The sequence below is a fragment of the Abramis brama genome (genome assembly GCF_963993115.1).
Source record: "Abramis brama genome assembly, chromosome: 6".
Lineage (NCBI taxonomy): Eukaryota > Metazoa > Chordata > Actinopteri > Cypriniformes > Leuciscidae > Abramis > Abramis brama.
The window spans coordinates 46,477,305-46,492,805 of NC_139968.1; the positions used below are offsets into that span (position 1 = coordinate 46,477,305).

General features: G+C 44.7%; 2 protein-coding genes across 3 annotated transcripts; both read left to right on the forward strand.

Moving 5' to 3' along the window:
* Positions 1 to 897: 897 nt before the first annotated feature.
* Positions 898 to 10,935, forward strand: cry4 (cryptochrome circadian regulator 4). The gene is made up of 11 exons (XM_084116825.1): positions 898 to 1,087; positions 2,107 to 2,532; positions 2,812 to 2,928; positions 3,138 to 3,282; positions 6,208 to 6,348; positions 7,201 to 7,371; positions 7,770 to 7,910; positions 8,767 to 8,918; positions 10,106 to 10,203; positions 10,284 to 10,394; positions 10,511 to 10,935. The coding sequence occupies exons 2-11, from the start codon at positions 2,120 to 2,122 to the stop codon at positions 10,687 to 10,689; spliced, it is 1,668 nt and encodes a 555-aa protein (XP_083972951.1). The 5' UTR covers positions 898 to 1,087; positions 2,107 to 2,119; the 3' UTR covers positions 10,690 to 10,935.
* A 619-nt stretch (positions 10,936 to 11,554) lies between these two features.
* Positions 11,555 to 15,430, forward strand: LOC311085105 (transmembrane protein 263-B). Of its 2 annotated transcripts, none has more exons than XM_084117524.1 (3): positions 11,555 to 11,685; positions 12,080 to 12,161; positions 14,798 to 15,430. In XM_084117524.1, exons 1-3 carry the CDS (start codon positions 11,677 to 11,679, stop codon positions 15,067 to 15,069), a joined length of 363 nt encoding a protein of 120 aa, XP_083973650.1. In that variant the 5' UTR covers positions 11,555 to 11,676; the 3' UTR covers positions 15,070 to 15,430. The 2 variants fall into 2 exon arrangements, with proteins under 2 accessions (XP_083973650.1, XP_083973651.1); XM_084117525.1 differs by having other exon boundaries at positions 14,801 to 15,430.
* The last annotated feature ends 71 nt before the right edge of the window (positions 15,431 to 15,501 follow it).

Here is a 15,501-nt window from a genome sequence, read left to right on the forward strand (position 1 = left end):
TCTCTGCGCTTAGCCACGCCCACATCCAAACGCGCCGTGCTTATGATTATATAAACATGAGCTCGTGTGTAGGCTTCATTTAATCAACTGAATTAAATAATTGATTGTGAAATATAATTATATAAAATAATATCGAGAGAATAGAGACGAGATGGAATATGTATTAACAAGCTCTGTCTATAGCATAGACTGTAAAAAAAAAAAAATGTCTATAGTCAGTGATTGTGATGTGACAATCAATTCCCAAACAACCCCCTAGCAACCACCCACAATACCCTAGCAACAGCATAGTAACTATTTGCAAAACCTTTTTTTTATATTATGTAGACATGTAAATGTGTAGACATGTACAAGTCTAGTTCGTTAATTTCATTTCCTTGGTTGTATTTTATTTTAGCAAATAAAAATATATTTTCATGTGATCATTTGAAATACAAAAACGTGATTTATGTGTGTTTAATTGGCTCCATCCACCTTTCACCAAATCTCATTCAGTTAGCTGAATTTAGACCGCTGGTTTGTTTAGATCGATAAACATTTTTCACAGTCATATAATTATGCCGTATATTGTGTGTGTTTTATTGTGTCCAAGTCCACTAGAGGTCGCGAGATTTGACCCACATTCGGTATAGTTTGACCTAATTCACACTAAACACACGCTGTGTTTCACACGATGTCGATTCACTCCTGCAAAACATTTCAATATCACTGTTTAAAAAACTAGGTATTTAATGTTTGATTAATTTCCCATTTTAAATATGGAGAACGCCGGTTGCTTTACATTAGAGTTACAGTCGTCACGTCCAATCACATGCTGAGGAATGTGAGATTGAACGGAGATGACCAATCAGAAGCTCGAATTCAGTATCATATGGATTTGACCGTCCAATAGGAAGTGAGGAGGGCGGGATCAGGTCAGAGAAGCGGTGTTTTGTGTTCTGGCTCTGCGGATGCGCATATTTACACGTTATGATCCACTATTAAATATTAATTAGTTGTTAGTAATCATATTCAAACACACGCTTTGCGTTTCTAACGTTTAATTGGTTGAAGTGTCTTAATGAATGCTGTCTGAGGCGACCTGAAGGTGGGTGACATAGGTTTGATCATAAAAAAGAAATCGTTAAAACATTAAATGTCAAACATTATTATTTAAATATTGATCAATGTAAAAATGTTCTAGTAATACAGTGCATATTAATCTAAACGTGTGTATTAAGTTATAGCTGTGTTCATGTTTTGGTCTCGGTCACGTGGTGAAATGCCAGCGCTAGGTGCTGTTTCATAAAGGATCATAACCTAAATATATATTATTAATTATAAACGTTAGATATAAAGATTTGTCTTAATTAATGCACTGCAGTTGCACATGTACCATAGTCATGTTTTGGACATTTGCCAGCAATGTTTTAGACTACACCATAGTAATAATACCATGTGTTTTGTAAATTACCATAGTAATACAATGGGCCTTACCATGTTGGTAATGCCATGATTTTTAACATTTACCATGGTAATACCATGTGTTTTGACCATATTGTGATAATAATGCCGTGCTTTTTACTTTTACCAAAGTAATACCATAGGAAATAACAATATTTATATTTACCTTGGTAATACCATATTTTGGGCCTTATTGTGATTGTAATTCCATGTTTTTTTAATTTACCATGGTAATACCATTTTCAACCTTATTATGATGGAAATGCCATGTTTTTCTTACATTTACCATGGTAATATGATGGCAACACCATGTTTTTTGACATTTACCATGGTGATTCCCTGTTTTCGACCTCATCATGATTGTAATGCCATGTTTTTTTAATTTACCATGGTAATAATACCATGTTTTGAACCTTATGATGGTGGAAACAGCATGTTTTTTTTTACATTTACCATGGTAATACCATGTTTTGGCCCTTATTATGATCGTTATTCCATGTTTTTTTTATGTTTACCATGGTAATAGCATGTTTTGGACCGTATTTTGAAGGTGATGCCATGTTTTTTGTCATTGGCCATGGTAATACCATATTTAGGGTGTTTTTTTTTACATTTAGCACAGTTAGCATGTTTAAAGAGCTAGTTGGAATGCCTCTGTTTCAGACTCTCGTTCGTCATGAGCCACCGCACCATCCACCTGTTCCGCAAAGGCCTGCGTCTGCACGATAACCCCGGCCTGCAGGGGGCGCTAGCCTCGTCCGCCGCGCTGTTCCCCGTGTTCGTGCTGGACCGCGCGCTCCTCGAGGAGACGACGACCGTGGCCTCGACCCGCTGGCGCTTCATCCTGCAGAGCCTAGAGGATCTGGACGCGCGTCTGCGTGCGCTAGGCTCGCGGCTCTACGTCCTGCGCGGCTCGACGGCTACGGTCCTGCGCGACCTCGTGACCCGCTGGAGCGTCACGCAGATCAGCTACGACACCGAGGTGGAGCCGTATCACGCCCGCATGGAGCGGGAGATTCAAGCGCTCGCGGAGGAACGCGGAATGCAAACGCACACGTGTGTGTCGCACACACTGTACGACGTCCAGAGGTGCGCGGCACGCCGACGGTTCATGAGCGAAGAACCACGTGATTAATGCGTTAAAGGGATAGTTCACCCAAAAATTAAAATTAGCCCATGATTTACCCTCCCTCAGGTCATCCTAGGTGTGATTCTTCTTTCAGACGAATACAATCAGAGTTATATTAAAAAATGTTACAAGCTTTATAATGGCAGTGCAACTATCCATGATAAAAGTGCATCTATCCATCATAAAAGTGGATTTTTGGGTTAACTATCCCTTTAAAGCATGTTTCTGCTTCTCTCCAGGATCATTCAGGCTAACGGCGGCTCTCCTCCGCTCACATACAAGAAGTTCCTGCACGTTCTGTCAGTTTTGGGTGAGCCAGAGAAACCGTGCCGAGACGTCAGCGCTGAGGACTTTCTGTAAGGACCGACCGTCTGTGTGTGTGTGTGTGTTGTGTCTGACGCTCTCATCGAGCAGATGGTTCTTCAGTCTGCCAAGTGTGTGTGGGAATGAATCGCAGATGGAGACGGGAGAATCAGTTTTGGGCCTTATTGTGATTGTAGTTCCGTGTTTTTTTACATTTACCATGGTAATACCCTGTTGGTGATCGGTGTGATTGTGTGTGCAGGAGATGCCCGACCCCTGCGGATCCCGAGCTGGCGTACGGCGTCCCGTCTCTGGCTGATCTGGGGCTGGAGGTTCAGTCGGAGACACTGTGGCCCGGCGGAGAGACACACGCGCTCCAGAGACTCCACACACACTTCCGGAGTCAGGTGCGACTCCACACACACTTCCGGAGTCAGGTGCGACTCCACACACACTTCCGGAGTCAGTGCGACTCCACACACACTTCCGGAGTCAGGTGCGACTCCACACACACTTCCGGAGTCAGTGCGACTCCACACACACTTCTAGAGTCAGTGCGACTCCACACACACTTCCGGAGTCAGTGCGACTCCACACACCTCCGGAGTCAGTGCGACTCCACACACACTTCCGCAGTCAGGTGCGACTCCACACACACTTGCGGAGTCAGTGCGACTCCACACACACTTCCGGAGTCAGTGCGACTCCACACACCTCCGGAGTCAGTGCGACTCCACACACTCTTCCGGAGTCAGTGCGACTCCACACACACTTCCGGAGTCAGTGCGACTCCACACACACTTCCGCAGTCAGTGCGACTCCACACACACTTCTAGAGTCAGTGCGACTCCACACACACTTCCGGAGTCAGGTGCGACTCCACACACACTTGCGGAGTCAGTGCGACTCCACACACACTTCTAGAGTCAGTGCGACTCCACACACACTTCCGCAGTCAGTGCGACTCCACACACACTTCTAGAGTCAGTGCGACTCCACACACACTTCCGGAGTCAGTGCGACTCCACACACACTTGCGGAGTCAGTGCGACTCCACACACACTTCTAGAGTCAGTGCGACTCCACACACACTTGCGGAGTCAGTGCGACTCCACACACACTTCTAGAGTCAGGTGCGACTCCACACACACTTCTAGAGTCAGTGCAACTCCACACACACTTCCGACTACACACACACTTCCGGAGTCAGGTGCGACTCCACACACATTTCCGGAGTCAGGTGCGACTCCACACACACACTTCCGGAGTCAGGTGTGACTCCACACACACTTCCGACTCCACACACACTTCCGGAGTCAGTGCGACTCCACACACACTTGCGGAGTCAGTGCGACTCCACACACACTTCTAGAGTCAGTGCGACTCCACACACACTTCTAGAGTCAGTGCGACTCCACACACACTTCCGGAGTCAGTGCGACTCCACACACACTTGCGGAGTCAGTGCGACTCCACACACACTTCTAGAGTCAGGTGCGACTCCACACACACTTCTAGAGCCAGTGCAACTCCACACACACTTCTAGAGTCAGGTGCGACTCCACACACACTTCTAGAGTCAGGTGCGACTCCACACACACTTCTAGAGTCAGGTGCGACTCCACACACACTTCCGGAGTCAGTGCGACTCCACACACACTTGCGGAGTCAGTGCGACTCCACACACACTTCCGGAGTCAGGTGCGACTCCACACACACTTCCGACTACACACACACTTCCGGAGTCAGGTGCGACTCCACACACATTTCCGGAGTCAGGTGCGACTCCACACACACACTTCCGGAGTCAGGTGCGACTCCACACACACTTCCGACTCCACACACACTTCCGGAGTCAGTGCGACTCCACACACACTTCTAGAGTCAGTGCGACTCCACACACACTTCCGGAGTCAGGTGCGACTCCACACACACTTGCGGAGTCAGTGCGACTCCACACACACTTCTAGAGTCAGTGCGACTCCACACACACTTGCGGAGTCAGTGCGACTCCACACACACTTCCGGAGTCAGTGCGACTCCACACACACTTCTAGAGTCAGTGCGACTCCACACACACTTGCGGAGTCAGTGCGACTCCACACACACTTCTAGAGTCAGTGCGATTCCACACACACTTCTAGAGTCAGTGCGACTCCACACACACTTCTAGAGTCAGTGCGACTCCACACACACTTCCGGAGTCAGGTGCGACTCCACACACACTTGCGGAGTCAGTGCGACTCCACACACACTTCTAGAGTCAGTGCGACTCCACACACACTTGCGGAGTCAGTGCGACTCCACACACACTTCCGGAGTCAGTGCGACTCCACACACACTTCTAGAGTCAGTGCGACTCCACACACACTTGCGGAGTCAGTGCGACTCCACACACACTTCTAGAGTCAGTGCGACTCCACACACACTTGCGGAGTCAGTGCGACTCCACACACACTTGCGGAGTCAGGTGCGACTCCACACACACTTCCGACTACACACACACTGACTCCAGTCACACTGACTCTGGAAGTGTGGAGTCGCACTTCCGGAGTCACACTTCCTTTTCATTCACTGAGTAATATTTGAATATTTGAAATTTTGCCTTGGCAACTAACTGAAAATAACATAACTTTAAGTTCTATAATTACTAAAACTAAACTGAAATAAAAAAGTATCAAAGCTAAATAGAAATATTTTAAATAAGTGCGTCAGTTTTGTTATTGGTAACTAAAACTACAAGTATTACAATTTGTTTTTGGTCATTGAAATAAAGCTGAAATAAAGTCAAATAATAATTTTTGTTGAAAAACTTAGAACTGAATAAAAATAAGTTTAAAGTACTAAAATTCCATGTATCAGAGTTGTTATTTTATTTTATTTTTTTTAAAGAGTTGTTATTGTTAAATAAAACTATTAAAAATCACTTTTGGTAATTGAAATAAAGCTAAAATAATGGAAAATAAATGGAAAACTTAAAAAAAAAACTTGAAAGTTAGAAATGTTGCTTTAGTAACAAACTGAAATGAAGTAAGTTTAAGTGAAAGTACAAAAATGTTAAGATATATAGAAATGTATCTAAATTAATGAAAATTAAACTTAAACAAAAAATCTAAATGAATAAATCTAATTCTAAATACTATAATAGTATATACACAGTAAATAATTCTAAAATAAAACCGATGTACATCACAAGGAAACAAAGTCTTACATGAACGAAATATATCAATGCATGAATCTGATTGGTTCAGGAGTGCCGTGTGTGTGTGTGTGTGTGTGTGTGTGTGTGTGTGTGTGTGTGTGTGTGTGTGTGTGTGTGTGTGTGTGTGTAGGGATGGGTGTCGAGTTTCTCCAAACCGCGTACGGTGCCGAACTCTCTCCTGCCCAGCACGACAGCGCTCAGCCCGTACCTGAGTCTCGGCTGTCTGTCGGTGCGAACCTTCTACCACAGACTCAGCAGCGTGTACGCACAGGTCAGACTCTTTAAAGGTGACATATTATACCCTCTTCACAAGATCTATGGTGTCCCCAGAATGTGTCTGTGAAATTTCAGCTCAAAATACCAGATAATTTATTACAGCTTGTCAAATTTGCCCCTTTTTGGGTGTGAGCAAAAACGTGCCGTTTTTGTGTGTGTCCCTTTAAATGCAAATGAGCTTTAGCTCCGCCTCCGTTCAGAAGAGGGCGGAGTCTTTACACGAGCTTCAGAAACTCCGGCAATAACAGAACAGGCCAATCTCACTCATCCAGAATCCCAGAATCACCAGTAGCGAGTGCAGCCTTACGGAGAGACTCAGGAAGAGCTTCTGAATGTTAGTGGAGACATTTCTGTAGTTGTTGTGGAGTTACACTGATCATCTCATCATCATGTTGAACTTCTCCACAAGTGTCCACAGTTCCTGAGGTCTTTATAAGACAGCGGTGACATGTTCTGGTCAATAGTGTTCAGTGCTCGTCTGTGCTCAACCACAGAACAGCTTCAGGCTTTGCTGGATCTTCATCAGTGCGCTAGAACTGGTCTCTGTTGACGCGTGTGAAACCAAATGTCGGCTGGAGTGTGTAAACGTGCAGATTAAGGGCCGGTAATATTATAATAAGATCCTCTTCATACGTCAGAAGGAGAGCGAAATCTGATCGGCTTATTTTTAACATGCTTGCAGAGAAAGACTCTCCAGAACACAGTTACTGGGTTTCACTTTTCATGTTTCCTGTGTTGGTAGAAGCACCGATTATAGCACTTACACACGGGGAAAGTCAGATCTTCATGATGTGTCCCCTTTAAATGTTCCCTGAGCTTCACTGAGTCTGACGCTCTCCATCCGCAGTCGAAGAACCACTCGCTGCCGCCCGTGTCTCTCCAGGGCCAGCTCCTGTGGCGTGAGTTCTTCTACACCGTCGCGTCCGCCACGCCAAACTTCACCAAGATGGAGGGGAACCCGATCTGCCTGCAGATCCGCTGGTACCACGAGCCCGAGTCTCTGGAGAAGTGGAGAACCGTAAGAGAGTGTTCAGCGTCTGTACCAGAGTCCTGCACGGGTCCTGTTTGATAAACCCAACCCGCAGTTATGAACAGAACACCCGACAGTAACACTGATCTTAACCCCGTTTGACATAAAAACCATGACCCGAACCGGACCCGCATTCAGTCTGCTACATGAGGTCACGTTAGACACAAATCATTTGCTCATGTAGCCTAACACAAGCAATAAGACCAACATTAGGCATTCTGAGTCAATGCAGTTAAGCAAATTGGACCCGCGTCTGACCCGCACCGTACCCAACACGTAAACATTATTCCACCCGTTGCATCAGATATTAGCGTGCCGCCCGTCGGGTGCAGGACTCTGGGTGTACTCTTGGGTGTGTGTGGCGTCAGTAACGCTCTCCTCCTCAGGCCCGCACCGGGTTCCCCTGGATCGACGCCATCATGACCCAGCTGCGTCAGGAGGGCTGGATCCATCATCTGGCTCGACACGCCGTGGCCTGTTTCCTGACCCGAGGAGACCTGTGGATCAGCTGGGAGGAGGGCATGAAGGTGAAGCAGGGCTTTCTCTGTGTGTGTGTGTGTCTGTGTCTGTGTGTGTCTGTGTAGGGGCTTTCGCTCCGGAGGAACCTTCTCATACTTCCTAGAACTATTGCCGGAAGTTCCCGGATTTTGGCGTGTTCGCACCGCAGGAACTAGGAACGATTTTAGTTCTAGGAACTCCTTTTGGAGGAACTAATTGTGACCCTGGATCACAGAACCAGTATATGTGGGGCAATAGCCAACAATACATTGTATGGGTCAAAATGATGGGTTACTTAATTATTATTAAGTGAAGATCATGTTCTATGAAAATAATTTTGTGAGTGGATGCAGCAAAATTGTGAAAATAAATGGACATCATTAAAGGAGATTTTCTCAATGTTTCGATTTTTTTGCTCCCTCAGATTCCAGATTTTTGAATAGTTGTATCTCGGCAAATAGTTGTAAATCCAACTCAACTTTGAGGAGACGAGAGAAACATGATTATGTATTTCTGCTCAGCAACACTGGACATCAAACACACGCCATACGCTAATAACTTTTCATTACTGTCTACTTTCTATGTATAACACTTCTATCTAATAACGTATTAGACAGGACCGTTAGACAGATCGTAAACTAATGAACACAGAGAATGCAGTCGTTCTCAGTGCCGTAGAAATAAAAGTCGCAACAACAAGCGTGTCTTACGTCACTTCAGAGTTCCTACTGGCGGTGCGAACGCAACCAGGAAAACGTTCCTAAGAGAACCATTAGTTCTCGGGAAACACCCTGGTGGCGAGTTCCTAAGTTCCTATAACTACCCGGAAAGCCCCTGTTGAGTCAAGCGTACAGGTATTTCAGCCGCCTCCGTGTCTGTTCTCAGGTGTTCGAGGAGTTCCTGTTGGACGCAGACTACAGCCTGAACGCTGGGAACTGGATGTGGTTGTCCGCCAGCGCGTTCTTCCACAAATACACCAGGATCTTCTGCCCGGTGCGCTTCGGTCGTCGGACTGACCCTCAAGGACAGTATCTGAGGTATGATCACGCTCACTCCACACAAGCCACTTTAATAGTTTGATTTGCCATTCCCACCGCTGTTTAATATTCATGATGTTCTGCCACGCCTACCGCTGTTTAATATTCATGATGTTCTGCGTTCACTCTGCCACGCCCACCGCTGTTTAATATTCATAATGTTCTGCCACGCCTGCCGCTGTTTAATATTCATGATGTTCTGCGTTCACACTGGCACGTCCACCGCTGTTTAATATTCATGATGTTCTGCGTTCACTCTGCCACACCCACTGCTGTTTAATATTCATAATGTTCTGCCACGCCTGCCGCTGTTTAATATTCATGATGTTCTGCGTTCACACTGGCACGTCCACCGCTGTTTAATATTCATAATGTTCTGCCACGCCTGCCGCTGTTTAATATTCATGATGTTCTGCGTTCACACTGGCACGTCCACCACTGTTTAATATTCATAATGTTCTGCCACGCCTGCCGCTGTTTAATATTCATGATGTTCTGCGTTCACACTGGCACGTCCACCGCTGTTTAATATTCATGATGTTCTGCCACGCCTACTGCTATTTAATATTCATGATGTTCTGCGTCCACTCTACCACGCCCACCGCTTTTTAATATTCATAATGTTCTGCCACGCCTGCCGCTGTTTAATATTCATGATGTTCTGCGTTCACTCTGCCACGCCCACCGCTGTTTAATATTCATAATGTTCTGCCACGCCTGCCGCTGTTTAATATTCATGATGTTCTGCGTTCACACTGGCACGTCCACCACTGTTTAATATTCATGATGTTCTGCCACGCCCACCGCTGTTTAATATTCATGATGTTCTGCCACGCCCACCGCCGTTTAATATCCATGATGTTCTGCGTTCACTCTGCCACGCCCACCGCTGTTTAATATTCATGATATTCTGTATTTGCTCTGCCACGCCCACCGCTGTTTAATATTTATGATGTTCTGCCACGCCCACCGCCGTTTAATATCCATGATATTCTGTATTTGCTCTGCCACGCCCACCGCTGTTTAATATTCATGATGTTCTGCCACGCCTACCGCTGTTTAATATTCATGATGTTCTACATTTGATCTGCCACGCCCACCGCCGTTTAATATTCATGAGGTTCTGCATTTGATCTGCCACACTCACCAGCGTTTAATATTCATGACATTCTGTGTTGGATCTGCAGGAAGTACCTGCCCGTGCTGAAGAACTTCCCCTCGCAGTATATTTACGAGCCGTGGAAAGCGCCTAAAGACGTCCAGCTCAGCGCCGGCTGCATCATCGGTACGCAAAGACGCTAGATGCTAACTAACCCATCGCTGCGACTGCAGTTTAGTAATGTTCTGACCCGTGTGTGTGTGCAGGTAAGGACTATCCTTGTCCCATGGTGTGCCACACAGAGGCGAGTCAAAGGAACCTGGGTTTGATGCGTCAGGTGCGCACGGAGCAGCAGAAAACGGCAGAACTCACGCGAGGTAAAACGTTAAAAAACGTATGCTTTTGAGACATTTAGCTGAGCGTTCACTCTTTAAAAAGCTATAAAACACCATCAAATTATCATAAACACTGACTTGGTTTAATCTCCTCACAGATGTGACAGATGACCCGATGGAGGCGGGGCTTAAGCGTGAGTTGCAGGAGGAGGAGGAGCTTCTAGAGGGGGCGGAGCCACGCAGCAGGTCGAAACGTTTGAGTGGCAGCGCTGATCATAAGTCCGGCCCCTCCAGCTGGACACTAGAGACTGTGCGGCTCAGCGAAGATGTCACATGACTGTACTCGAGGATCATGTGACATACCGAACGGAACCGCATGATGTAGCACGTCATTTGAACTGTCAAACAAACATACCGGGTGTTGCTTGTTTGAACTGGTGTGTTTTTCTTTGTACATGAGAGTTTTTGTTAACCAAATAAGGAAAATTATGAAACTTGAAAGTCTTTCTAATGCACATTTGTTTGTCATATTAAATATCATGTCTATGCTATGCAAAATAACAAATAAATCATGTTGAAATGAGCTTCGGCGTGTAAATAAATATTACTATACAGTTGCATCTCCTCACAGAGCTTTCTCAGATGGTCAGAGATTACATTGAAAATCTGGGATTTAACTTAAACCTGGAAATAAATATTAATCATTTTACCAAGTAAAATTAGGTTCCTAATAAATTAGCATTCAAACTACTCTAATTTTAATTAAGTGTTGTTTGCTATTGTTAATTCCATAGACTCTTTAGAAATTTTCTGATTAACATTTTTGTTGTACATTCAATATGAATGAGTAGGAACAAATATTCAACCAAAATCAGATTATACATATAATTTACTTGAGTTAAATCCTTACTCAAGTGTTTGCTATCAATATCTTATGTTTTAGAATGTGGATTTGACTGACCAGCACTTGTGACGCATGGACGCTACGGTTGAAGTAGCCAATCCTTCTATGGCGAAGGCGGTGCTCATGAATATTAATTAGGTCGTGCTCACGTACCTTGTTTATTTTCTCGGAGCGTCCAGTCACGTAACACGATTGCTAATCATAACTCACGCTCTCGCCCCCTTTTCAACCAATCACGTAGGAGCACTGCGCGAGCGTCATGAATATTCATGAGCCCGGTTGATTCGCATCCTGGTCTGGATTGAGCGCCACGTCGCCACAGTGGAGTTTCTTCACACACACACACAAACACACACACACACACCCCGATGAGCTCTGTGCGCGTCTGGAGAGGAATGCGGTGAATTTACCTGCACAATCATGGTGAAGGTGAGGAGAAATCTGCATCTCATTTCATATGATAAACACTTGATGAAAGTTTTCTTCGGATCGATTGTGCATCTTTAAGAAATATAATTTAATAAAGTCGCATTTGAGAGATGCACATTATTGCACAAGGAGAAAAATATCAACAGGAAAGTGTTTGAATCTTTAACATAAAGAATATAAAGTGACCATATTGTAACGACATTCTGGAAACATTGCACTATAATTATGTTAATTTTACTTTTATATTTGTTTTCTCTGATCTCCTATTTAATTTTTCTGCTTACCTGTGCATTTCACCTGTATTATCGATTAAAGACAAATTATAATAAATTGATTAATTTGTAAACTTTGTGAATATGAATATTAATATAGACTCTGTTTGTCTGATTTGTAGAGTGTGAATTCAGAAGTTCAGTCCAGGAGTGAAACATATGGAGGAGAAGAAGAAGAACACACACAACCCAGTCCGTCCGCAGGTACACTCGTTCAACACACACACACACACAACCAAGTCCGTCCGCAGGTACACTCGTTCAACACACACACACAACCCAGTCCGTCCGCAGGTACACTCGTTCAACACACACACACAACCAAGTCCGTCCGCAGGTACACTCGTTCAACACACACACACAACCAAGTCCGTCCGCAGGTACACTTGTTCAACACACACACACACACACACACACACACACACACACAACCCAGTCCGTCCGCAGGTACACTCGTTCAACACACACACACACACACACACACACACACACACACACACACACACACAACCCAGTCCGTCCGCAGGTACACTCGTTCAACACACACACACACACAAAACCCAGTCCGTCCGCAGGTACACTCGTTCAACACACACACACACACACACACACACACCCCAGTCCGTCTGCAGGTACACTCGTTCAACACACACACACACAACCCAGTCCATCCGCAGGTACACTCGTGCTTCATAATTCATAATCACTTCATCAGTATCTCCAGAATCTACATCTTCTCCGTAAGGATCGACCCAACATGCATGGAAATCACACACACATCATTTATGTCATTTTACTGGCATTATTTACTTTATTCATGAGTCATTTTTACATTTGTGTGCAGATTTAGCTTCTGTCTGGAGATCATCTTGTAACTACAGTTTATCTAGTTAACACGCACACACACACAAACTCGCTCACACACTCACTCTCTCTCTCTCTCTCTCTCTCTCTCTCTCTCACACACACACACACACACACACACACACACACAAACTCGCTCACACACTCACTCTCTCTCTCTCTCTCTCTCTCTCTCTCTCTCACACACACACACACACACACACACACACACACACACACACAAACTCGCTCACACACTCACTCTCTCTCTCTCTCTCTCTCTCACACACACACAAACTCGCTCACACACTCACTCTCTCTCTCTCTCTCTCTCTCTCTCTCACACACACACACACACACACACACAAACTCGCTCACACACTCACTCTCTCTCTCTCTCTCTCTCTCTCTCTCACACACACACACACACACACAAACTCGCTCACACACTCACTCTCTCTCTCTCTCTCTCTCTCTCTCTCTCTCTCTCTCTCTCTCTCTCACACACACACACACACACACACACACACACACACAAACTCGCTCACACACTCACTCTCTCTCTCTCTCTCTCTCTCTCTCTCTCACACACACACACACACACACAAACTCGCTCACACACTCACTCTCTCTCTCTCTCTCTCTCTCACACACACACACACACTCTCTCTCTTTCTCACACACAAACACACACACAGTCTCTCTATTTCTGACACACTAACACGCTCTCTCTCTCTCTCTCTCACACTCACACTCACACACTGTCTCTCTCGCACACACACACACTCACACGCTCTCTCTCTCTCTCTCTCTCTCTCTCTCACACACTCACACACACACACACACACACACACACACACACGCTCTCTCTCTCTCTCTCTCTCTCACACTTACACACACACACACACACACACGCTCTCGTGAGATGGAGTGTTGTGAGATTTGCAGTCGGCTATTTCAGTGTTTGTGTGAGTCATTCGGGAATACCGCTCTTCTGCTCCGAGGCGTTCCTGCGCGCGCTTGGGAATTCATGCTTGTTTTTGGACAAAATGTTGTTTGATGATGCAAGAGATGCGTAATAACCGTCTGCGTGACACACACACATCACCAGAAAACATGAAATCTGCTCATATATTTCACCCGTTTTGGTTTTATTTCTGGTTATTACAGTTTTCTTCAACCGCTTACACACAAAATCCTCACCTATCACACAATTTCTGAAACCTGACACTCACACACCAGAAACACACACCAGATCTGCAAAACCACACACTCATTCTCGGCATTCGACACAGTTTTCAGTTTCATAAAACACTTTTTGCAATCCACAACACACAATTCTCTATCAAAACCTATCAAAACACCACAGTAATTCATCAGAGCCTCACACACACTCCTCACACACACTCCTCACACACACGTGTTTACCGTGAATTTTTCAACATCTCTCTGCCAATTACTTTCAGTCTTGTCCAGAAATGAACATATGAGCTCATGAAAAAGAGCTTTAGGTGTTGAATAACTGTGTGTATGTGATATATCCAAAAATATAATATAATGGCAAAGGTGTTTGCAACGCAAGACAAACGTTTGCTTTTGAGATGTGTGTGATATTTTGAATGCAGTGCTTATTTAGCAAGAGATGTGAGGCATTTTGTGTGTGCAATTCTTGGATTTGTGTGTAAAGTTTTGAAAAAAAGAAAAAATGTGTGTAAACAGTTGAAAAAAACTAATGTTAAATGTTTTGTGCATTATTATTATAATTATTTTTCTTTTTTTTGTCTGTCATTATATTTCTTTTTTCTTTTTTTATTGCAAATTTGAACAAAAAATAAGATACAAATGTTTTGTGCATTATTATTATTATTATTTTTTTTTTTTTTGTCATTCATTGTATGTCTTTTTTTTTTCTTTTTTTTTGTTGCTAATTTTAACAAACACAAGATACAAATGTTTTGTGCATTATTATAACTAAGCGACGTTCCTTTAATCGTCAGCAGATGGCGGTAAGGATCTCGCGCCGGCTCCGCCCGGGATGATCTGGCGGGTGACGGGCGTGGTGAGGGGCGTGGTCGGGGCCACAGTGGGCGGAGTCTCCTGGCTGGGCGGGAAAAGTTATGAGATCACCAAATCAGCTGTGACCGCGGTCCCCTCGGTGGGCGTCGGCCTGGTGAAGGGCGGAGTCTCGGCGGTGGCAGGGGGCGTGTCCTCGGTGGGCTCGACGGTAGCCAATAAAGTCACAGGAAAACGGAAAGACAAATCAGAGTGAAACTGGATTACGATGAAGATTATAACGAAAGTTGGTTTTTCGACCGCCATTAAACCGTAGATTATAGCGAGAACATCACGTTACAGAGACGTTGACGGATGTTTTCGACCAATCAACGTCCGAGACGAAGAGTTTTGTGTACGTCATGCTGTGTTGTAACTGCAGAAACAGTTTGATGTTTGATGCTGTTGGGTTTTTCTCAGATCCGCGACCAAAGACACGTTTATCGGTGATGCTTTTGAAGGTTATTTTGCGTTTCTCTAGACTGTTAGCAGACTTCTGGGATGTTATCGGCTGGATTGTGTGTTAATAAATGTCTGTTTTTATTATTTGAATTTAATAAAGTCATGTAAAAGATGTTGGGGAAAGTGTTTTCAATGATTCAGACCTCTCCAGATATGGGCAGAAGATGATTTTACACAAGTTTGATCA

What these genes read in the sequence shown, in the direction of transcription:
- cry4 (XM_084116825.1), top strand. Translation starts at nt 2,120, where the DNA reads ATGAGCCACCGCACCATCCACCTGTTCCGCAAAGGCCTGCGTCTGCAC. An exon ending in TCAGCAGCGTGTACGCACAG is followed by an intron (nt 6,349 to 7,200) that starts GTCAGACTCTTT and finishes CTCCATCCGCAG; the next exon opens with TCGAAGAACCACTCGCTGCC. An exon ending in CCTCAAGGACAGTATCTGAG is followed by an intron (nt 8,919 to 10,105) that starts GTATGATCACGC and finishes TTGGATCTGCAG; the next exon opens with GAAGTACCTGCCCGTGCTGA.
- LOC311085105 (XM_084117524.1), top strand. An exon ending in ACAACCCAGTCCGTCCGCAG is followed by an intron (nt 12,162 to 14,797) that starts GTACACTCGTTC and finishes TTTAATCGTCAG; the next exon opens with CAGATGGCGGTAAGGATCTC.